The 23,916-nt window shown below is 48.1% G+C and overlaps 1 protein-coding gene across 1 annotated transcript; it reads right to left on the bottom strand.

Moving 5' to 3' along the window:
* Window positions 1-16: 16 nt before the first annotated feature.
* On the bottom strand, window positions 17-19,834 carry GTPBP4 (GTP binding protein 4). Its single transcript, XM_082648206.1, has 17 exons — window positions 19,735-19,834; window positions 18,667-18,837; window positions 16,646-16,749; window positions 16,428-16,564; window positions 15,067-15,167; window positions 13,812-13,904; window positions 13,013-13,204; window positions 12,867-12,932; window positions 10,482-10,571; window positions 9,883-9,993; window positions 8,213-8,290; window positions 7,880-7,931; window positions 7,324-7,424; window positions 5,329-5,526; window positions 4,294-4,359; window positions 2,749-2,892; window positions 17-2,235 (listed from the first exon to the last, which is right to left on the bottom strand). Exons 1-17 carry the CDS (start codon window positions 19,780-19,782, stop codon window positions 2,083-2,085), a joined length of 1,905 nt encoding a protein of 634 aa, XP_082504332.1. The 5' UTR covers window positions 19,783-19,834; the 3' UTR covers window positions 17-2,082.
* Between the last annotated feature and the right edge of the window lie 4,082 nt (window positions 19,835-23,916).

Below are 23,916 nucleotides of genomic sequence, written 5' to 3'. Positions count from 1 at the left end.
ATTTCAGGCAAGACTGTGTAGCTAATAGTAACTTTATTGAAAAATAAAAACAAAACTAAATTACCACATTTTGATACTGTTGTCTACTTTGTTAAAACTTCAGTACAGTAACAGGTCAACCTGCCTATGGTAGCTTAAGTGATAAATGACATAGAGTTTCAAAATGCATTTTTATATTGTTTCTAGTTCTTTAGTAGGAACTTTTAGGCTAAAAGACACATGTAACCAGTTACTGGGTAGCTACAGTGGCTAGTGGTTGCCATATGGGCCGTGGCGTCTTAGACTGTTAGATGCTGGACAAACCATTGACAACAGGTACAGAGCAGAGGGAGACGTCTATAAAACTTTATTCTCTTTATTGGTATTCCTGGTTTGTTCATTGTTTTTTCTGACTTTGTCCACGTCTTCCTTTAGCTCCTTGAGCATCTTTAAGGTAGTGTCTAGTAAGTCTGTCATGTCTTCCTGAGGGACAGTTTCTCAGTTTTTTCCTTTAACGGACCACACTTTCCTATTTCTTTGTATGTGAATTTTTAGTTGTTGGCTATCTGTACCACCCGAGGTCTTCATGTCTCTCACTTCCTCTCTGACTGTGTGTCTTTCCCTGGACACAGACATGCTGACTTTGTAAATTCCCTTGAGCCAGCAGTGCTTTCTTAAGTCCTAATCCTCACATCTGTAGCTCTCCAAAGGGGTAAAAAATGAAAAATGCAAGGGAGAAAGAAACAGGCACTGACCCTTCAAATTCAGCTGATGGGGATCCATCTCTGTCTACACCTCTGCCATCAGAAGCAGCAACTGTCAATCAAAACAAAATCCTAATATTTGGAGACAAGGCCCTTAGGGCCCAATCTGAATCTCACAAGCACCTCCAGAAACACAGGTACAGTGACTGCCACAGGGTTTGGGTGAGAGGTCAGGCAGTTGCTAAGCCACAGGGGCTAAAACTGACAAACTGGTTTACCGTGGAGCCTTTCCCTGGAAGAGGTGAGCCTTTAAAGACTCTGGAGTCCCAAATATTCAATAGTTACAGCAGAAATTCTGCCAGAGCCACTGTAACCTGGGAGGAGAGGGACTCTGGTTCTTCCTACTCCCTTCTCACCTGACACTCAATGGGTTTCTCTTTACATAATCTTTCTCAGCGTAAACAAATGAAAATTTTATTTTGGATCCCCAAAATGTAATGCAACTTTCAAACACACCTTGAATCACACTGCATGACACTGGAAAACTCCCACACATGCCACGAGTCAGCAGAGGGGATGCTTGAAACCGCACATAAAGCGGTGGCCACAGCAGTTTTGTGGTCGAGAAGTGACGTTTTAATCACTTAATATTCTAAAATGTTAATTTCCTACATTTTACTGGGCCTGTACCTCACAATTTAATTTTCAGCAGTGGACACAGCAGCAGGTGCCCACATTTAACTGCTGTAGTAACTTAGGCAACATTCTGTTCCACTAAAAAGTATTTTGCGCTTTGAAAACAAAAAAGAATTGCCATTTACTTTCTCTTCCCTTTTCATCTGCCCAAACTGACGGTGATTTGTAACTAAAAAAAACGAAAACAAAACCAACTAAATAAAACTGCTTTCTTTTGAAGTTTATTTTGGATAAAATAGTTGAAGACAGTACATCGTACAAAAGGACTAGAAGATAACTTAGTCCTGGCATCCTGACATCTGTAAGCTTTCACCAGCTAAGGACTCTTCACATGCAGTGAAACCAAAGTTCCCTGTTGCACAAGAGAGTAAGATTTTTCTCCATCAAAAACAATGTAGTCACATAAATATATCCTTCCAGCCCTGCAAGTCTGAAGCAACCAAAACTCCATAAATGAGAAACCACTGCCTGCTCAAAATATCTGTAATATTATGCAGCGATAAAAATCCCCCACACCTGGACAGTTATCGGGTAACCACAGCTTTCAGCCAAACAACAAGTGCTTGAGTTATTCCATTGTCACGTTCAGTTTACAGATCACGACTCCAATTCTGCGAAACCAAACCAGGAAGAAGTCCGACTCCAATTCTGTGAAACCAAACCAGGAAGAAGTCGAGCCAAAGCGCTTCAGCTACGATAGACACTATCTCCTGTCCTTTTTACCAGCTTTCCTCTTTCCCGAGAGCAGGTGCTTGGGTTTCATGTCAAACACATGTCTGTCTGCCTCCCCTTTCCTCCCCAAGCGATTCATCTTCTTCTGAGCATTCTTCATCATGGTCTTGGCTTTCTTCACCATCTATAAAGGAGAAGAAAAACACGTCAGCTGTGGAAAATCTAATTTCCAAGCAAATTTCCATGACCTGTTAACACACTGTCTGAACAGTCCGGGTCTGTGCTGTGGAGAGAAACCCTGGTGAGTCTCACTCACACCATGTTCCCGTGGATCCACCACAGCACCTGCAGGAGCTCGACCAGTATCTCCAAGATGGAAACTACCCAGACAAGTCTCGTACCTACAGGGACCAGATACACTCAGACCTGGACTTCCTCTCAGACACACGGGGACACTGAGATTCCGGCCCATGAAACTACTCCCATCTGACTGACAAGTGTCAATGCTGGTGTTAAATCCAGACTACCAGATGGAGGCGGTGTGGTGGAATGGGAAACTCGGGCTCCCAAAAGGGAGACTGCTTCTAAGTTTATACACAAACTTTCTCACCTGAATTTTCAAAATGCTAAAACTAATCATTTTTGTGTTTATTTAAAAAAAAGAAGTTTCAGCAAAAGAGACGGTATACATACTAACCTTGACATCCCGGAGACCAGAGACATCACGTGGGGTCCGAGAGCAACTGTGAATCCGGGCCACAGATGTGGGTGGGACAGAGTCTTCCCGCTTCCTTTTCCGTGTGACGCTCCGAGCCCTTCTGGCCTGGACCACATAATGGGCCTGAAACACACAGAAAGCAAACTTCAGTGCCTCAGGGTCCCAGCCTTAGGGACAAACATGAAATTATTACAACGAGGGGAGAAGGCACATGGAGGGGTTTTTAGAACCATCGTCAAATAAGTTAAATACATTTAAAATACACATAGTTAACTTCACATTAATTATTGGTCAAACTCTTTTTTTTTTGGTTGCATTGGGTCTTTGTTGCTGCACACGGGCTTTCTCTAGTTGCCGTGAGCAGGGGCTACTCTTCATTGTGGTGCACGGGCTTTTCATTACGGTGGCTTCTCTTGTTGCGGAGCACGGGCTCTGGGCGTGTGGGCTTCAGTACTTGTGGCACGCAGGGTCAGTAGTTGTGGCACGCAGGGTCAGTAGTTGTGGCACACGGGCTCTAGAGCACAGGTTCAGTAGTTGCGGCGCACGGGCTTAGTTGCTCCGCGGCATGTGGGATCTTCCTGGACCAGGGCTCGAACCTGTGTCCCCTGCATTGGCAGGTGGATTCTTCACCACTGCACCACCAGGGAAGTCCCAAATATTCTTTTTCACTTCCACAGCTGCTTTAAGTTACAGAGCTGATTTTAACTCCATTTAAAAAACTTTACTTAGAGCTGCCTGTTCAGCCACATTAGCAGCACAGTTTATGTAAAGAGCTGTCTCTCCTTCATGCCCCGCTTCCAGGATCATCCGCCTGAACTCAGTGATGGCCGCCTGAAAGCTCAGCCTTGTGGGTGCTGAGATCCAGCTCTGCAAGCCAGCAGCTTGGCACCCGGCCCGTGGCGCCCCCTCATGTTACTGTTTTGAAATAAGATGACACGATGTGAGAGGCAGGCACCCTAGAGCCCAGCACCTGATAAACAATCCAAAGTCAGAAGCCATATGTGAACATGAAAATAACACCCCATGTGAGCAGGATATGCTCACGCACTGCTGATCAAAATCTGAATTAGTCTAACACAATGTCATCCTTTGTTTCGGAAATTCCACTTCTTGGAATCTGTTTTGAGAAAACAATCCAGAACATGAAGACGTTCTTTCACACAAAAATGTGCATTCTCCAGAGTAATTCATCAAGCAAGAAAAATTGGGATCCTGAAAAAGGTATCTGAAATGCCTTCTAACCCCTGGGTTCCGAGAGACAGCTTTGAGCTATTTACAGCCTACGTTAACTCTCACGCCAAGAAACTCCAGACCACCTCACGTTTACCTGTTGTCTAAACTGAAGCTCTATGTGAAGACATCAGTCACCAAAATCAAAGTTGCAGCTCAAGTACTAAAAACTGCACAAAACAACATAATTCTCAGCACAAACCCCAGAAGTGCTAACTCCTCTGTAACCCACTCCTGCCCTGGTTCCCAGGACGGCGCTGCCCCACCCATGGCTCTGAGGCCGTCTGCACTCACGTTGTCTTTGTTGTCCATGTCGACACCAAGACTGCGCATCTCATCCTCCAAAACCTTCCGCTGAACCTGAAGGCAGAAATGGACATTGTTTTAAGCAAAATTAGCTTGATAAAATGTTTAAAAAAAAATTTCAAGGGAAACCGTATCTTTTACAATGATCCACGATACACTTATTTTAGAAATTCTTTTACTTGGGCTCATGTGTATGTTTTTGTACAACTCATTAAATAACATGAAAATTAACATATCCTGGGCAATTTTTCTGAGCGGGACGACATACGTGTTGCCCCTGGATTCCGCTCAGCTCCCCGGGGATTCCCACATGCAGACCCCAGAGGCCATCATCTCCTCCCAAGCACACGGAGCCCCACGATGGGGGGGATACAGCGATGGCCACGTCTGTCAAGAGACAGTCATTTGCCACCACACAGAAACAGTATTTCGAACACATGAATAGCCTCCATGGAGAGGTGCCCAGCATCCGACATTTTCCCTCCTGCCCCATCTCACTCTAACTGCCCTGCACACCATCCTCTTTCCCTGGGGAGCTGTGCCTCCGGACAAGAGCACGGTGCGGGAGGAAGAGGCTAAGAAGACGGACCTGAGAACTGGAAGGACCCTGACACCATCTGATCCACCTGTGCCTCAGTGTCAACTTCCCCGTCCTAACCAGTCACAGGGCCCAGTTAAATCACCTTTGGCCCTAAGTTAGATTGGGTTAGTTTTTCTGTAAATTGTAAAAGATGACTCCTAATAAAGAATTAAAGAATAAGAATGTGTTAATTGGCGACTTTACCTCTACAAATTTATGCATAACTCACAATCTTCATTTGTACAGCTACAAAGGGGTTGAATCCAACAGTGAAAGTCACCAAGAAGGGGTATAATACTCAGAATATGAATGATCAACACTCACTCAACCTCAAAAGCCAACTTATACCAACAAAACAAAGTGAAGCATGTTTAGCATGGACCATACAAGACTCCAATACACAAAGAAATAGGTGACGCTCTTGGACATGACACGACACTTGCCTTCTTGGCTGTCCGAGGCATCCTGGGTCCCTGGGTGTCCTTCTCTCTGGACTGCAGAATCTTCAACTTCTTTTTTTCCCTAATCTGTTTTGCCAGCTGTTGGATTTCTGCCATTTCTTCATCTTCAGTTTCAGATTCACTGTCATACACTCCAGCAGCTGTTCTTAGCTCTTCTTCTTTTTCCAACTCTTCCAATTTCTTTTAAAAAAGTCACAATTAAACAAAGCCAACAATGAAAAACTCATAAACAAGTGTAACAATCTTTATAGAAACCAGGTTTCCCCTAAGCCTTTCGGGGTATGATGAACACCCGGGTCCAGACTCACGTGGGCCTCGCCCTCTGTGCCAGGGCTCACCTCCCCACCAACAGGCTCCGTGCAGAGATGAGCACAAAGACTAAGCCGACAGCCACAGACTATTCTATGCCACTTCTTTTCCTTCTTTAGAAACAACCACTCCCAACTCTGAGGTTAAAACGTGTAAAATGTTCCCCTCGCTCCCAGCAGGTACATGAAAGACCCTCCATTCTTGAAGAACTGAGAACATCAATCTGAACTGGCCTTGGACCACGACAGCCCGTGTATCCATCCCAAAGCCATCCCAAACACAAGCTCGTTGCCCATACAGTTAATAAAAATTTTAAATACATATAATGAATAAACCTTGACAGGAACCCGAGTCAGAGGTATCCCCATCAGTACTAGCGTGAAAAGGCATGGGGAGGGAGGTTGGACGGGAAGGCCAAGGCAGGCCATCTGAGCCCAGACTACAGAAACGGGATGCCACAGAGTAAGAGACAAAGCAAGAGGCACAACTGAAGAGGTTAAGACATGAAATATAAATTAAGGATGCCATTTGAGAACTGAGGAGTCAATAACAAGGGAAACAAGGAACATATGTTACAAATATTTATAAAATATTTTTTTAAAAACTTGGCTGGCAGTTCCTCAAAAAGTGAAACATAAAATTACCTTATGACCCAGCAACTCTACTCCTAGGAATCTGCCCAAAAGTGTTGAAAACAGGCACTCAATACTTATCCATCAACGTTCATAGTAGCACTAATCACAATACCCAAACAGTGGAAACAACCCTATGTCCATCAACGGATGAATGGATAAACAAAATGTGCTACACATATACAATAAAATATCACTAAGCAATAAAAAGGAATGAAAGCTCTGACACATGCTACAACATGGCTGAACCTTGAAAATATTATGCTAAGTGGAATAAGATCAACATATTGTAAGACTCCATTTATATAAAATATATAAAACAAGCAAATCTAGAGAGACGGAAAAGAGATTTGTGGTTGCCTGAGGCTAGGGGAAGGGGAGACTAGGAAGTGATTACTTATCGAGTACTGGGAGTTACTTTGGGGATGATGAAAAGGTTCTGCAACTACACAGGGGTGGTGGTTGCACAACACCATAAAGGTACTAGATGCTACTTAGCTGTACACTTTAACACATTAAAAAAAAAAAAAAACACTTGACTCAGGAGAGAAAGGATAGCAACTAAAGGAGAACACAGGGTCTAAGAAGTTTTTGTTTTCTGTGGACACTCATATGTTAAGAAACAGCAAACAAGGAGAGGACTGAAACAGGAGGCAGCTGTGTGCCGGGGCAGAACTTGGGGAAGACAAGGGGTCAGGCGGGGAGCGAGCAGCACCTGCAGCCAGAGGGGCCCACATGGGGTGGCGACGAGGGCGTCCACGCCCCGGGGACTCCCTTATGAAGTGAGGCCGCCCCTGAGACCAGCACAAGAGCTCGGGCGGGAGGTCTAGGAGGAAGGGGAGAGCCTGCACCAGCACCCGATGCAGGGACACGGTGCTGCGTGTGCAGGGCCCCAAGAGGCAGGGCCCCCGGGGTCTTGGTGGGCATAGAAGAAACGAGGGCCACGGACAGAGGTGAGTGGAAAGTTGTGTGCGTGTCTTTCGGTGGTCGTGTTAAAGAGGAATAAAAGTTACATAATTTAACTAGTGATACAAACCTGCATGATGTCAGGATCAATATAGTCGGCTATGTTATGGCCTTCCCAGATCTCAGGTATCTTATCATGTTTCTCAGATGAATTCATTATATCCCAGTACTCTAAAGGTCAAAGAACAAAAAGTTTATAGTTGTTTTTAACATCAACTACTGTGTGCCCCAAACGAGCCACCACTTACACAAGTCCTACACCTGTGAAGACAAAAGAGCACTTGTGTTCAACACTAGGTAAGCAAGGTAACGTGCTCGACCAAAGGATTGCTCCAAGCACATCCTAAGACCCATCAGTACCTCAGGATCAAGTGTCCAAAGGCATGAACAACAGATTATCAACAGTATCAGCCTGGTCCAACACTTATATGATAGGTGAGCTACAGAAATGATCACTCACAGAAAACTACCTGGAAGGAAGAAATCTCAGAGTCCTGGCAGTATGCAACCTCTCACCTTCAAGAAATTAAATTAACAAAATGCTGGAAGACTTGCACCCATTAATGCACTTTCACATTTTTCACACAACTGGCATCTGAAAACAACTATCACATTTGAGCCCTTACTTTGAAGATCCAGAATATAATCATCTCCCATTTCCAGCTCAATGTCCCGTTCCTGCAATGAAAACACAGTTTTCATCAGCGCTATTTGACCTTCAGATCCAGAACTGCTGGGCCCCCTCCCTTCCCTGTGGAATCACCCCTCCTCCAACCGAAGAGCCAATCCTTTCAGCACCTGAGGCGCAGCACCCATTTCTGGTGGGAAAGCTGTTTCTGCCACTGGTGGACCTGGCACCTCCACCCAGGAGGGTGTCCAGGCCCCAGGGGGTTTATGCTCCAAAGCCCTGCCCCACACACGCTCTCCAGCGCAGGCCCATGGGCGCTCCCGTCACTTACCCGCCTCCTCTTCGGCTCCCCAAGCTCCATTCTCTTTCTGCGTGCCACGACTCCTTCAGGGATGAATGGGGGCCGCTCCTGAGAAGACATGAGTGGAAATACCTACATGAAATGCCTTGCTAAATCAAAACACAAAGATGAAAAACCACAAGCAAATTCTCCATCTGCAAGGGAAACACAAAACCACACCCAGACCAACTAAAAACCAAGATGATCTGGGGGAGACAGGAAGGTGCAAGGCCAGTCTGGGCAAGGAAGCTGGGAAGGCTCCGAAAGCCGATTCTAAAGTTTATTTAGAAAAAACAAACAGTAAGAGAATCAAGAAAAATTATGGATGAAGAAAGCAGTACAGGAGAAATAAAGCAGATCAATGAACAGGAGAAATTCAGACATAAGCCCAAGCACAGAAGGGAATCTGATGGGAAGACACACCATCCAGCCATCAGTCCTGAGATAAACGATGAGCTGGGTGAAGACCACCACCTGCTTCCCATGAACAAGATAAAATCACAACTAAATGAAGACTTCTATTAAAAAAAAAGGTAAAATTTTAAAAATTGAACCATCAGAATACAGAAGAAAAAATACCTTTGACAAAAAGAAAACAAATCTACAGAACATACAAGAGTCTGATTTCCTTAATATATAAATTACAAATCAGCAAGAGATAACCTAAAGAAGTGAAAAAGCAAGTATGTCAACACCAAGATATATATCCTGTTCCACGTGATGTTCACTAACTGAAAACAATCATGTTGAATAATCACTGAGTGTGACTGCCTGAAACTACAGTGTAGAAATATCACTTCTTATAATGTAATTTCCACTTTATTTTGGGGAAAAAAAGTGTGGTAATGAAAAAAACTGAAAACTGGTGTAACTTTTTGAGAACAAATATGATAAAAATCATTAACAACGTCACTGACAGTGATCTTTACCTGTATTGTTAATGCCTAGACTAGCTGCCAAAAATTAGCGTTGAATGAATAAATACATAAGAAACATTAAAATAAATAAAAAGGGGGAATTCCCAGGTGGCCTAGTGGTTAGGATTCTGGGCTTTCACTGACATGGTCCTGGGCTCAATCGCTGGTCGGGGAACTGAGATCCCACAAGCTGTGCAGCACAGCAAAAAAAGAAAAAAGAAACACATCACAACAATGGAAGCATCTTTAGTCCGTCACACTGACACAACAGGAAGTGTGCATTCTCAAACCTTCAGAAGTATAAACCTGCAAGGCATTGTTGGAGGACAATGACATTTTCGATGCCATGCCTTAAAATTCAGTCTACAGATATATTTGCAATTAAAAACAGAGACCTATGTATGAAAACGTACCCTTGAGCACTAGTTTTTAATAGCAAGAAAATGAAAAACTTGAAAGAAAATATATTCCTGTGTTTTAAAAGAAGCTTATATGCCAAAATGTTTCTGGACAAATAGACGAGCTGAGAGTTACAGTAATAGCCTCTGGTGGGGGAGCAGGTTTAACCCGGCTCTTCATACTCTTCCTCTCACCGCTTCGATTCTTCCTGACATACATGGCATAACTTTCATTCTGAGAAAGATGCGAGAACACCCGGGAAATCCACTACCGGGGAGGCAGGCGCGTGGGTCCCCACCAGCCATTGCAACCCCCTGCCTCAAGGGCCTCCACAGGCGACTTTACCTTGTCATCTCTTCTGCTGGGAACAGCCAAATGCAGTCTGTTCAGCACCTCGTTCACTTTATTTCCTTTCATTTTGGTTTCAACTCGATGAGCCAAAAGCCTGTCACAAGCCTAAGGTGAGAAAACGTGGCACCAGGTCACAGGGCACCCGGCAGAGCCTCATGTTGCCTTCTGGAAGGAACCAGGAACCAGAGACCCCATAACCAGAGGACGGTCCCCAGGTTTGGAACCTGCTACGCTTTTCCCTCAGAGGTAGCATCTGATGGCTGAGTGCTGGGACCCCCAAGGTCCAAGTAACTGCCCTGAGGCAGACCTCACGCTCCGGGACGGGAGAGGGTGGGCCGGGTGCGGAGGGGACCTCTCTCTTCCTTCCCGGGTCAGGGTCAGGCCCAGCCCAAGGAAGAACCCTGAGGCAGCAGGACTAAGTGAAAATGACCTGTGCTGGGAGTGTGAGCATCTCTTCACATGTTCACTGGGTGGGTGGGGGCCCCGGGATTCATCTCTCAGGCGGAGCTACTAGCACTCAGGGTTGTTAACACTCAGAGAGAAACATTCCTGTCGAGGAAAGGGATCAACCCTGCTTGTGAGGAAGCACTGACCTCTGTCTTCACTTTAATAACCCCTTCCTCCGTCAGGGTGCTGGTCTCCACAACAGAAAACCCTTCAGCCTGCAGATCTAGAAATATTTTCTGGGAATACAAAGGACAAATGAGAGCTGTGTTTATCCCCAGTTCCCCATGAACAAATCTTACTTCTCCTCAAATGGGTGCTATAAATGCTAATTATAATTAACACATCTGTGGTTTTTTAATTCTTTTGAAGGACATCTCCCCAAAACAGTTATTTATTTTTCCCTAAATTCAGCTGTGATTAAGAAAATACAGGGGCTTCCCTGGTGGCACAGTGGTTAAGAATCCGCCTGCCAATGCAGGGGACACGGGTTCGAGCCCTGGTCCGGGAAGATCCCACATGCCGCGGAGCAACTAAGCCCGTGGGTCACAACTACTGAGCCTGTGCTCTAGTGCCCGCGAGCCATAACTACTGATCCCGTGTGCCACAACTACTGAAGCCTGCGCACCTAGAGCCCATGCTCCGCAACAAGAGAAGCCACTGCAATGGGGAAGCCCATGCACCGCAATGAAGAATAGCCCCGACTCACCGCAACTAGAGAGAGCCCGCGCGCAGCAATGAAGACCCAACGCAGCCAAAAATAAATTAATTTTTTTTAAAAAAGAAAAGAAAATATACATTACGGGGAGGATCAAATCAAACTACAGGAAGCAAACCAGAGGCTCTCTGGAACATTCTGTGAGACTTACCCTTCTGAAGAGAACCTTGAGAAAATTAAGATACCGATTTTCATAGAGAATATTCTCAATGCTGTTTTTTATAAAATACCTGGCCTCCACAGACTAAGATAATTCCTTAGAAAACGATACAGCAACGTGTACGAATCCAGCTATGAACGAACCACCAAGACCCCAGGACAAGGGACTTCATTTGCGCCTCCACCAACGCCACCCGACACCTTGCTGCCGGCCTGACCATGTGACAACGCTCTGACACAGGTGGCCAATTCACAACAGTCAAGCTTCTCAGGAATGAGTTCTGCTCCCCCCACTCCCTGGAAAGACCAGTCATACCACCTACCAGCATGACCCGCATAAGACACCGCACCTGCCGCCACGTGCCTTGTGCGAGATGGGGCAAAACCTGCACTGCAGCTCCAGAGACATCAGTCACCGACCGACCCAGAGCAGGCCCCACGCGGCGCTGACCAGCGTTCACAGCACCCGCAACCCTGCTTCCCAACCCAGTGATGCAACTGTTCCCACCACTGAAACTCCATCATAGCTGGCAGTGGGGGCAGGACTTGGGCGTGTCTAACCCCAAGGGCTGAGCTTCCGGCACAAGGATCACTCCTGACCTGCCCTCCCCTCCACACTCCAGTGCTCTTAGCCTGAAAAACTGAGATCACCGAGTAAGTATCTGACCCTTTCAAAGAAAAGAGAATTCTCTGACATCAGCGTTTACATCACCAGTAACGTAGAGTACACGGCAGTGCCCAGGGACACCAGAATGGCTGTTTAAACACACCACGTTCTCACCAAGGATTAAGTGTTCAAACAGCACCAGAGAGAGCCAGAGACAAGAGCACAGCCCCCCTAGAGACCCTCTGCTCAGGCCAGACAAGCGCAGCGCCTCTCACACCAAACGGGGCCTTGCAAAGTGGGCTGCTGGGCCTCCCAGAGTCTGACTGCGGAGGCCCGGGGTGTGCCCTGACTTACGACACATTACCACCGAAAAGCAACGCCAACACTGCTGGTGGGGCCACGAGACAGAACCACTGGACCAGCGCAGAGCTTCTCGAAGCATTTGTCCTGAGAGATGCCTCCTGGGGACGGACACAGGGTCAAACAGCTTGAAAACCTAAGGCTAACGACGTTACCTGCCACCTGGAAAATTACAGCAGACACGACAGGGTCACGGTTCTGGAAGGTCTGCAGACACTCCTTTTCCCTCACTCACTCAGTCCCCAACATCTCCCCACAGAATCTGTGAAGCAGGTACTCCAGTAACACCCGAGAAATGCCTCCCACTAGACACTTCGCTGCAGGTACTGCTCCAGAGCAGCCAGCAGCCCAGGCCCAAGGAGCTGAGGCAAACCTTGGGGTGCTTTGCTCGTTTTAAGGCCCCAAAAAGAGAGGCAGCCCCTTCCAAACGAGCAGTCTCCTGAAGGCTGCTGTACTGACCACACGCACAGCCCGCCCCACAGCCTCTGAGAGAGTAGGAACCAGGAAACCTCATGGTCTGTTTGCCATGAACGGGCTTTCATAAGGTCACGTCGACTCAATCAGTGAGGACATTATCTCAGCTGCAAAACAAAAACCAGACTAGCATCGCTAACATTCCTTTTCAACTCTGATTGTGTAAGACGAGATTCAGAATTAGTAGGAAATATTGAAAACATCAAGGTGATTTACCTGATCGTCCTCAGAAAGTTCAGCTATTCTCTTCACGTCACATTTGTTTGCTACAATGATAAGAGGCTAGAATAAGAAAGAAAAATAATGAAATTATTACCTTCACGCTGCAGGTTACAAACTAAAACACTGGTCCCCACACTCACCTTGTTGACAAAGAGCGGCCTGATGTTCTGGAAGAGCTCCAGCTGCTCCCCGAGTCCGTGCCCACACTGCTCAGACAAATCCATCACGTAGAGAACCGCGGCTCGCAGGTGAGCCAGTGCAGTGATGGCTTGCATCTCAATGGTGTTGCGATCCTCCAGAGGGTGGTCCAGGATCCCCGGAGTATCCACCACCTAAGGTCAGACTCGTTACTCCAGAGCCCACGTCTGCACAAGCTGCTTGCCCAGCACAGGCCGAGGGCGCTGACAAACCCAGACCAGCTCTGACAAAGCTGGTAAAGAAAATGCAGGGCTCCCAACTGACCACGGTAAACAAACAAGGCAGCAGGGGAAAAGGACAAATTAAGTATGAAAAACGGGTGAGGGGGCTGCAGAGCTCATTGAAGAACGAACTTGCCAACGACCCTGAGAAGGACCCCTCTTTCCATTAGTGACAACATAGAAACACTGGGATAACTGCTCCCACATGCTAGGAATGACATCACCTCTCATAACGCTAAATTCAACTATGGAAACAGGCTGCGTCACGCTTGTAAATGGTTTCTGATGACCGGCCCATCAGAAGCACCACCATTTGCCAAGCGCAGAAGGCTTGCTGGGAGCTGCCGCGTCCCCCGAGCTTGGTGGAGCTTGTCCACGGGGACGTTCCCGGTGACCCCCCAGCCTTCCCTGTGACCCTGCATACACTGGGACGTGGGCAGACACTAACTAGTCTGTGGGAATCCCCGGAATCAAACTCCAGGAACAAGGCCACGACTGTCCCAGCTTAGACAGCTCTCACCTGCCAGCGCAGATACTTGTAATCCATGTGCCCAACAAACAGAGACTTGGTGGTAAAGGCATAGGGCTGGACGTCCACATCTGCTCTCGTCACCTGGAACAAACCACAAGTCCTGTACTGCGTATCCTCTGCAACAGAGTAAACGCGGCACCTACGTGTTATCGAGACTAACTGCTGGGGTAGGAAAAAAACAAAAAAAGCCCCACGAGATTCAACCTCACAGGATTCAACTCTGACAGGAGTCAGCACCTCAGCAGGCGGACGGGATCCTCTTCTTCAGGACCCGGGCTACAGAGGCAGTGTATGAATCAGGCATCAGGGAGCAAGGAAGGCCCAGCACCTGGAGGACACCAACCAGCTCCTCCTCTCACCCATCCTGGCCCCAGCGACGCCCAACAGAACTTCCTGTGATGACGGGAACGCTCTACACCTGCACCTCACAACGGCCTGCAAGCCACGCGGGGTCCCTGAACTCCTGAAATGTGGTCATGAGACTGAGGACTGAATTTTCTGTTGTTGTTTAATGTTAGTTAATTAAGCGGCCCGTCTAACCCCCAAGGCCTGGCTCACAAGCCCTGGAGAGGTCAGCTGAGACACTGCAGAGCTCAGCTGTCACTGTGTCAGTGCCACTTGTAGACAAAACAAAAACCTACAAATCTGCAGGAGTGTTCTTAGTAGCAAAGAGCCACACATGTAACCATTGTTTTTTTGGCACCTGGGCTGTTGCTGGTTGTGAGCTGACACTTTAAACACAGTTTCTACTCCATTCAGGTCCCTGAGCTCAGCTAAGGTGCTGCGTTACTTAAACAGTTCCTTTAACTCTGATAATAAACTAAGTAAAGGGCAACCACTTCCCACTACACAAACCAAATAGTTTACATGCAAGTTGAAACAGCAACCCGGGTGACATCACCTGAGAAACACCTCTGGAGCCTGGGAAGGCCAGTTCAGCAGGCACAGTCTGCACGGTCAACAGTGACTCCCTGGCACTACTGTTCCCGGGACACGCATGTCCATGTGTTAACAGAAACGTATTCAAACGTCTCAAATCCCTTAGAAATTTGTAGGACACAGACAAAACCCAAAAATAAAATAGTCCCCATAACTGCAATATCCATCCAGGTTCAGGGTCGATCCTCGAGGATGGGAGGAAGAATGTTTTGGGCCCAGGGCAGTGCCGACTAGAGGACTGACTGCAGCCGGCCTCACCCCAGGCAGTCAGGTCCTTGGTCACTGCGCCGTCAGGCGGACCAACCTTATTGATGAAGCTGGACTTGCCGACATTCGGGTACCCACACAGAAGCAGAGTCCTTGTATTCGGGTCAATGGTCGGCAGACGGGACAGATGCTGACGCACTGTGAGAAGTTTACAGTAAACGTGCTTAATTTCATAAGAAAACTTAAGAAACTCAAAGCTGAAGATCTGCTCAACTTAGCTGTGCACCCCAGGACTGTGGTCACATCACCCTCACTCCAACATTTATCATGTATGTGACTGAGAGAATACGAATGAACGGAGAAGGGACCAGCTGCGGAGGCACCGGGCATCCAGGCTGTACCAGGAATCCTGCTCCCAGGCCCAACAGCATAGATTCCTATCCAACAGGTACAAGATGGGGCCCAAACCACACAACCCAGACAACTGAGTATGAGAGATGTTTGAAAGAGCACTTTCAAGCGAGTGTGTGTGCCATCACTTCCTGGCTGGGCAGCAGGCTACTTTCACGTAATGAGAAACCCACAGGGGCCTCGTCTGCTCCAGCGACACCAGTGGGCCACCCTGATGACCTAACGGCTCACTGGAAGCACTGTTAAAGCAGCCCAGTGTTACAATCTTGTCACAAATTATTTGCAAGATGCTGGGAGGGGTGGGGGGGGGGTCCAAAACCAAATCAGTTAAAAACACTTGAAATGTAAAAATATATGCATGCAAAAAGGCAAAAAATTGTTTCAATAAAAGTCCTACTACAGGGCTTCCCTGGTGGCGCAGTGGTTGAGAGTCCGCCTGCCGATGCAGGGAACACGGGTTCGTGCCCCGGTCTGGGGAGATGCCACATGCCGCGGAGCGGCTGGGCCCGTGAGCCATGGCCACTGAGCCTGCGCGTCCGGAGCCTGTGCTCCACAACGGGAGAGGCCACAACAGTGAGAGGCCCGCGTACCGCAAAAAAAAAAAAAAAGTCCTACTACATTAATTAAGAAATCATCCTACTGAAAAAAACTACCAGGTAACAAAACTGGAGTAGCAGTTTGATGCTAACACGTTTTACAAAGAAATGCACCATATTATCAGTAACAGGTAAAACTATGGGTCACTTTATTTTTATATGTTTTATTACTTCCCCATGATTTATAACGTACATGCCTTACCTATTAAACTTAAAAAACATAAATTTTCTTAATAGTGCTACTAGTGTGTAAGCATGTTAAGTGCTAGCTGCTTTTTCAGTAATATCTAACCTGTTAGAATTTCTTACAGGCTAGGCTGGGAAAAATAATTTGATCCTCTTATCTCTAAAACAAAACAAAAATAAACATTTTAAAAATAACTTCTTGACAAGGATCAAGTACGTTAACAGAATGCACTAAAACCTGTTTTTGCTGATGCATAACAAGTACCTTGTTCCAAATATTCCAAACTCTGCTTCTGTCTTCTGATAATAGTACACATGCGCCCAAGGGCCGCACGTTTCAGCTGCTTGCAGCGGTAGAGAGAATCACCGTATTTCATAAGCCGCACGTAATCTTTAGCAACACTGAAAGACATAAAAAGAAAGGTGTAAGAGTTTTCTCTCTTTTAACAGTAACTTAAAAGATACATTAAGAAAATACCTTACTTGTCCACTAAATTTTTGGCGATATTTATTTGTCCTAGAGCCAACTTGTAATGATCCTTGTCATACAGAATGTTCATCAAATCAGCATAAAATGGATGAATATCCTGTAACAAGAAAAACAAAGTGGTCATTTTGCTCCAGCAGTTTCTCCTCCCAATATATGAATAACACTTGAAGAATAATTTCTTCGGGAAACACATCGCACCTCTTACTCTTCCTCACCCCCCCAGGATCTTCTCCCCAGTCCTCTCTCCTGTTCAATGACTGTTTAGTTCACAGAGAAAAATGCAGTCAGCAGGGCAGCCAGGCCCATCTCCATCTGAGCACCAGAGCCCGCCCCTCACCACTCAAGAACTGAGCTGGAGAAATTCTTCCCTGTCCCATCAACCTTATGCTATTATTGCCCCAAAACTTTTTAAAAGTTTTAAAACTCCCTTGAGCCCACAATCCGCCCATCTCTGCTCCTCTTCTTGGCAGACGCTTCTCAGCTCCTCAGCTCTGGAGCCACCAGTGCCCTGGCGGCCGTGCTCCCCACCTAGGGCTCTCATCCCCACAGACCAGTCCTCCTTCGAAAGTCAGTCACAGCAAGGCCAGGGAGACTGGTCCCAGGCTCCACTGCAAAGGCCGCTACACAAGTCGCCTCGCCCCACCCACACCCCCTCCGACCCGCCTCCTGGACCTTCCTGTTCCTTGAAGACACCAGACTCTGGAGCCCGGGGCCTTTGCACTTGCTGTTTCTGTGCCTCAGTGCTCATTCCCCAGGTAGCGCACAGCTCTCGCTTCCTTCAGGGCTCAGCTAGTGGCCCTCCCTCTTCTCCATACCCATATGAAACACATGTTTTCATGTTTATTATCACTTCTCCCCCACTAGACAAGATAGGGGCTTTAAAAGTGACGGCTGAACAGACACAGCAATCGTTTAATGAATGATAATCTACTCCAACATTTTACTCGAAAATTGTTCTCAGATAACTTTAGTTTGAAAAATAAAAGCCAACAGGAATAGAATGTTCATAAATTTGAACCCCTAATGTATATTTAAAAAAAAAAAGATACCAAGGATAAAAAAGATAAATTTTTTTTTACAAAGAACAAAATTCTGGTGTTGATTAGATCAAAGTATTTTCTGTTTGCTCACATCAGGTATTTCCTGGTGTCTTCATCTCATTCTTACTGCCTTCTTTATCCCCAGGTACTTCCTGAAGTACACACACTTTCCCAAGAAACTACACCCTCATCCAGCCAGTAGTCACTGTGCACCTATCAAGTCCCAGAATTTTGTAACAGCAATTTCTGTCACATAAATCAATCTCTTCTCACTGCCTTAACCCACCTTCAGGGACTGTTGTAGGGCAGTGGCACATTTAGGCTCTCAGGCTGTACTGCTGATCCCACATCCATCACCTCCTCAACAACCCTGCAGCAGCGTCACCCCACACAGGGACACCACAGGCAGTGTCCTCTCTTGCATCCTACAGCTAAACACACAAGCAAACTGCTCTACGCAACAGAGCTCAACTTTGGGGGCTCAATGTAGAAGGCGGCTCCCCACGAGACTGTTTCTTGCCCGTGAAGAAAGTACATAGACAGTCGTTAGCTGATGAAGCAACAACATCACAAACACTGCTGGGCCTCAAGCCACTGGCCCAACTTGAGGCCACAGGAAAGGGAGCCTTGGAAAGAGGGAGGAGAGGAAGCACACAAGCCGCCAGAAGCTCGGGCTCCTGAATTCAGTCCACAGCTTTCAGAGCTTGGGTTGGCCCCTACAAGTCTAGAGGTTACAGAAAAAGCCCGAGCGAGGCATGCTCTGGGCCCTCGTAGATGGACTTTGACCGGGGGAAAAAAGATACTAAGGAATCAAAACACCTGTACTCTGTTCCCAGTTTTGCCACTAACTCTCAGAGTAAACTTCAACAAGTCAATTATTTCCTCTTTCCTTCATTATCTCTAGACAGACCTTGTTTAACCCTGTCTGAAGGCTCATATTTGCATAATCACTTATGTTTCCCAGAATCACTTACATCCAATTTGGGGAAATCCGTCAGAATCTGTGAGAGTCTGTCATGGTAATTCTGCTGAGTAAATTTGACTTTCCTCATATAAAAGTGTCTAATGCGATGGATTTGATAATGTTTATGGATAACTGTTGGAGTCTTTCGTTGAGTCTTCGACAATGTTAAATCAATAAAGTCCTGCAATTAAATAAAGTAAGACACAGTTACACCAAAAACATCTACTTTCACCCACTTATTTGAAACCATCTTAAAAGACTAATATTTAACAATACGATATATTTTAAACTACAAACACATTTTCTAATTAAATCTTCGCTATAAAACGTGCTCAACTTTATAGTTCCTGGCCTTTAAGAAACACTCAGCAAATGGCTGCAGAAATAAATTTTATCCTACGCTTTCTTCACGTTATCCTAATTTCTAAATACCTAAGAACCTCTGAAACGTAAGTAGCCAGACAACTCAAGCATAAATTAAAAAAAAAAAATTTTTAATGAGAAACAGTTCTACTGTTTCAGTTTGCGTATCTGTGGCTTTGAAAGTACATAAAGTAACATATAAAACTAAAACCCACTATATACAATTTCCTAAGGTAAGGTGACTAAGGCATGTAAGGTGACTACCAGAGGATATAAAAGACTTCTGCATGAATTCCCCAGTGCAAACTAGCCAAGAAGACAGATGCCGGCAACACTGTTAGCTCCGGGAGGGACGCCGCGGTCTCGCCTCTGACCGCGACCCCTCTTCCATCTGGCAGAAGCCACGAACCCTTTGGAGACAGTTCAAAACCTACCTACTTCGTAAAGTTTGCCCTGACTCTCCCCCTCTTCTCTGGGGAGGACCCCAACATCTGAAGAGGGACCCTAACCCCGGGCAGCCCTAATTTCTGAGGAAGGGCCGCCACCCTCTCGTGAGACCCCTAACCCGGGGGCCCTAATCTGTAGAGAACATGGTCTAAGACGGGGGCCTGGTGGAGGAGGCGACCTCTCTCAGCCCAGCGTTACAAACCGGACCCTCGATTCTCATGACCCGGCAGAGAAAAGTGTGGGCGGAAGGGCCCTCGGGGCCGCCTACCTTGGCGGACGGCACCACCGTGATCTTTTTGAAGTTGTAGTGCGCCATGCCTGCGATCAGCCACGAGGGACGGCGGCCCGGACTTCCGCCGGAGTGGGTAGAGGGGAGGGCCAGCGGGTAGGAGGAACTTCCGCCGAGGTGGACGGGACTTCCGCTAGCTTTGCGTCACTTCCGGGAGCTCCCTACGTTTCCCCCCCCCCCGCCCGGCTTCGGCGTCGCACAGCGCCCCCGCCCGGCCGGAGGAGGGGTCACGGGGCCGGGGGTGGGGCTGAGGGCGTGCGGAGGGCGGGAGGAAGACCGCGGGGAGGAAGCGGTTTTGAGGTTCAGTCCCTGACCCTAAAGGAGAGGGTCCTGAGAGGCCTCCCTGGGGGCCTGTGCTCCCCCCGACGGTCACCGGCTCCAGGGCCCGGCCGCGATCCCCTCTCGGCCCGGATCAGGGGTCTCGGGAGCCTCGGGGTGTCGGGGTGGTCAGAGGGGCTCGGAAGGCTCCGGGGGCCTCGGGGAGTCTGGGATCTCGAAGGGCCTGGGGGACTCAGGATCTGAGGAGGCCAGGGGCTCTGGGCACTCAGGATCGGGGAGTCTCGGGGGCCGTGCGTCGCGGCCGCTGGCGGGGTGAACGGAAGGTAGGGGGGCGCGAGGGTCTGCGCTTTGCGCGCTCACGCCACCTCTGCATTTGTGAGCGCGATAAATCTTATTAAATAAACGCCGTTGAGGCTGAATCGTCTGCAGAGAAGGGGCCCGTCTCCCTGCGGGCCGGAGTCCGCGCTGGCGACCCCACCCCCGGCCCGGGCCGCGACCCGGGCCCTGGGCCCTGGGCCCCGCACGACCTGCCAGCCTTCCCCTGACCTGGGCCGTCAGCCGCAGGCCCTTTGTCAGTCGTCATTTTCTCTGCTTCCCGTCTTCTCAAGACCCTCTCTTCTATCCCGTGGCGTTTGTGACTCCGGCTCTTAGTCTCTCCGCGCCCCTGACCGTGGCTGACTTACCTGCCCGCGCCTCGCCCTAACAAGCTCCACCTGGAGCTTTTGCCCCCCTCCCTTTGCTCTGCCTGCCGGGGTCTCGCCGAATGCTTGTATGGACTAGACATTTCCAATCAATTGTGTAATGTCCACCTACATGATTCCAGATATGGCAACGCAGCATTTCTGAAAATCAAACTCTAGGTCGGTCCATCCTCAGCGTCCTGTGCGGGAGGGCAGCCCCTCCCCCTCCCACTGAGATGCCAGGAGTGTGAAACAGGCCTCGGGTGAGATCATGCAGAAGGAGATGGCCCCCAAGGCCTGCGAAACCCCACGGAGGAGGGGCCGGGGGCTGCAGCTGGCTCCGCACGTGCCCTCTGGAGTGCACTGAGGAGAAGGTGAAGGGGCTGGGGCACTGGGACACTCCCCACCAGCCCAGGACCACATACCTGGTAAACTGTACCTGCGTGCGTGTGACCAGGTGTGGAGCACTATTCACTAGCCCACATGTTAACTCATTTCATCCCTACAGCAACCCTGTGACTGGACAGGAAAACCGAGGCACAACACAGGGGTAACTAGCCTGGTCACAGCTAACAGGCAGCAGTGGGGCTTGAAGCTGGGTGGCCTGGCCCAGCATCTCTGCTGTCCACCAGCAGCTGCTCTGCTTCTCAAGCATCTCGACTTCTCAATCATCTCGACTTCTCAGATCTTTTTAACAAGTCTTCCCATTCTTAACGTGAAAATGCCTCATAAACCCCCCAAATTCCAACACCAAAAATAATTTTGAGTCACGATTCTCTCATCTGTTATTAACTGTACTACCCGTTTTTGTGTCATGGGTTAGAAAAGCATGCCGCCTGTGTCTCTGTGGCACTTCTGAAGGAAGCCTCTGGGGTAATTAGGATTTGCTAGAATCATTTGCTAAACCGCAGACAGCTCTGCGCACCATTCCTGAGATGCACGGAACCGTGCTCACACCCCTCTGTCTTCCTCAGGTACCTGCATGTCCCTCAACCTCTCCCCCTCCCCTCACTCTTATATGGCCCGTTCATCCTTAAAAAATACAGTATTTAGATAAGTTCAACCAATCCTTTGCTTCGGGCAAGCAACTATCCTTTCTTTAGCTTTTAACTCTAGGCAATAATGAACAATTTCTTACATTTGCGTAGAACTTTAACATTTACAAAGTGCTTTACTTTTTAATATCAATAATATTCTCAACAACTTTGTGGTGCAGCGCTAAACCAAGACCAGAGGCTTGCTTCTCCCCAAGGATGCTCCAAGTGGCAAACAGGACCCCAGGCTCTGCTGAGGACCAGTATCTTTTCAGCTGTCCCGTAAACACAATCATGTATATAGGCAGTGTATGGAGTGGACAGAATTTTTTTAAATGATGGTAATAATATAAGATGTCAAATATGTGATTTTCTTGGTTTTACAAAGAACAGTTGAAGTCTGCTTGTTCAATAGAACAGAAGAGAAACCATTCGTTAACCAAAAAGAGGACCCTTGACAAAGAGGAAGTGCATTAACATTCCTGTCAGAGAATAACGTCAGGACTTTATACGTCCTGTCAATGAAAAACGGACAGGTCTTTGGTATTTTTACTATTCACCCATGAATTTGAAATTGTGTTTGCCTAAAAACACTTAATAAACACTTGCCCTGGTGAAAAGCTCTGCACCTTACAGATTTGTGAGCCATGGCGAGTGACAAGTCCTCATAGCCCTGGTTCCTCTTTCACAAAATGGGGGAAATAAAGCCCCCCTCCAGAGGATTGTTTATGGAGGCTAGTTAAGATGTGTGCAAAAGCATAAGGTGTGTGCAAAAACATAAGGTGTAAAGTAAGAGGTACTAGTATAATGACCACCATGAATCAGTTTTATATGAAAACCTTATCGGGGCAGCAGAAGGTCATGCTCTGAGCATTGCCATGAAATGTATCAAATGTCTAATTTCTCTCCAGGGATTCTCGGTTCCCACATGTGGCAATAAAATCACCCCTTAGAGAGCACGGTCGTGCAGAAACTGAGCTATTTGCCAGCCTTCAAAGGAAAAGAACTAGCACATGAAAAGAAGAGACTAGAAACACCTCCCCTCACTGTGTGTCTGTGTGACAAGTCCACCGGCGGGAGCTCTGTGCTCGGCCACCAGGCCTGTCTGAACGAACACACAAGCGTCATGACTTGTGGCTCCTAGAGCTGCACGCCCGGGGCGAGGAACGGAGCACCACACACCACCTCCTACCTTCTCTGCTCCTCTACCCTCACTCTGCCTGCCTGAGTGCGGCTTCCTGGGGGCAGGTGCGCGTCCCAGACCCCACGTCCTTGGACACACTGCCGGGCTCCTCAGAAGAGCTGGGAAGGCAGATGGCCAGTTCTGGAGCCGATGGTGACAGTGCGGTGGGATGTTCAGTTACCAGGACTTCTCAGACCGTGAGCCTGGTGACGGGGACAGGCAAGCCTCGGCTGTGGTGAAGGACACTCTCGAGGGCGCCCTGCAGTGCTTTCTGGCAACTTCTGTCAGGGCACTTCACAGCCAAAGGGCTTGTTGCTCAGACCTCTATATTTTGTGGAATTGGTCTCCTCCGCTTTACTTTCTTGTTACTATAATTCTGATTGGTGAAAAGTACATCTTGCATCAGAATCCGTCCCAGGAACTGTGACCAAACTTCTTGTCTAAAAGGAGCCTTTGTGTGGGGATTAGTACTTGGCTGTAGGTCACTCAGGGCACGGAATTAGCAGTTGTCAGGACCTGTGCATCCAGTCATTTCCCTGCATCCCCAGAAACTGTGTTCTGGGAACTCATTCAGCATGAATCGTGTGTCCCCCTGGGTCCAGCTTACTTCCCGAGGAGGTGGGCCCTCCAAGGGCAGGACCGTCTTGTCCTCCTGACGTTTCCCTCGTCAGAACTCAGCTGACTGAAAGCCTGTGCAGCTGGACGGTGACATTTGCTCTCTGGCTTCTGTGGTGCTCGGGGTCCCACCTCTTTCACAGCTCCATCTGTGGTACCGGGCCTCCAGCTAACAACAGCTGGGGAGGGGCCTCGGGAGGCGCCCAGACGCCTGTCCCCTGGAGCCGCAAGGGACGCAGCGGGCCTCGGGCTCTGAGGCTGTGCCCCCGATCCTGACAGGCAAACTCTCCCCCGAGAAGCTGCAGCCAGCAAACCATGGGACTGCTGCTCCGGCCCGTCCCACGGTGGAGGGAGACCTGCTGCTGAGGAC

The sequence above is a fragment of the Grampus griseus genome (genome assembly GCF_964374135.1).
Source record: "Grampus griseus genome assembly, chromosome: 2".
Taxonomy (NCBI): domain Eukaryota; kingdom Metazoa; phylum Chordata; class Mammalia; order Artiodactyla; family Delphinidae; genus Grampus; species Grampus griseus.
The sequence above is the reverse complement of the archived record's forward strand: the minus strand, read 5'-3'. Positions and strand labels throughout refer to the sequence as shown.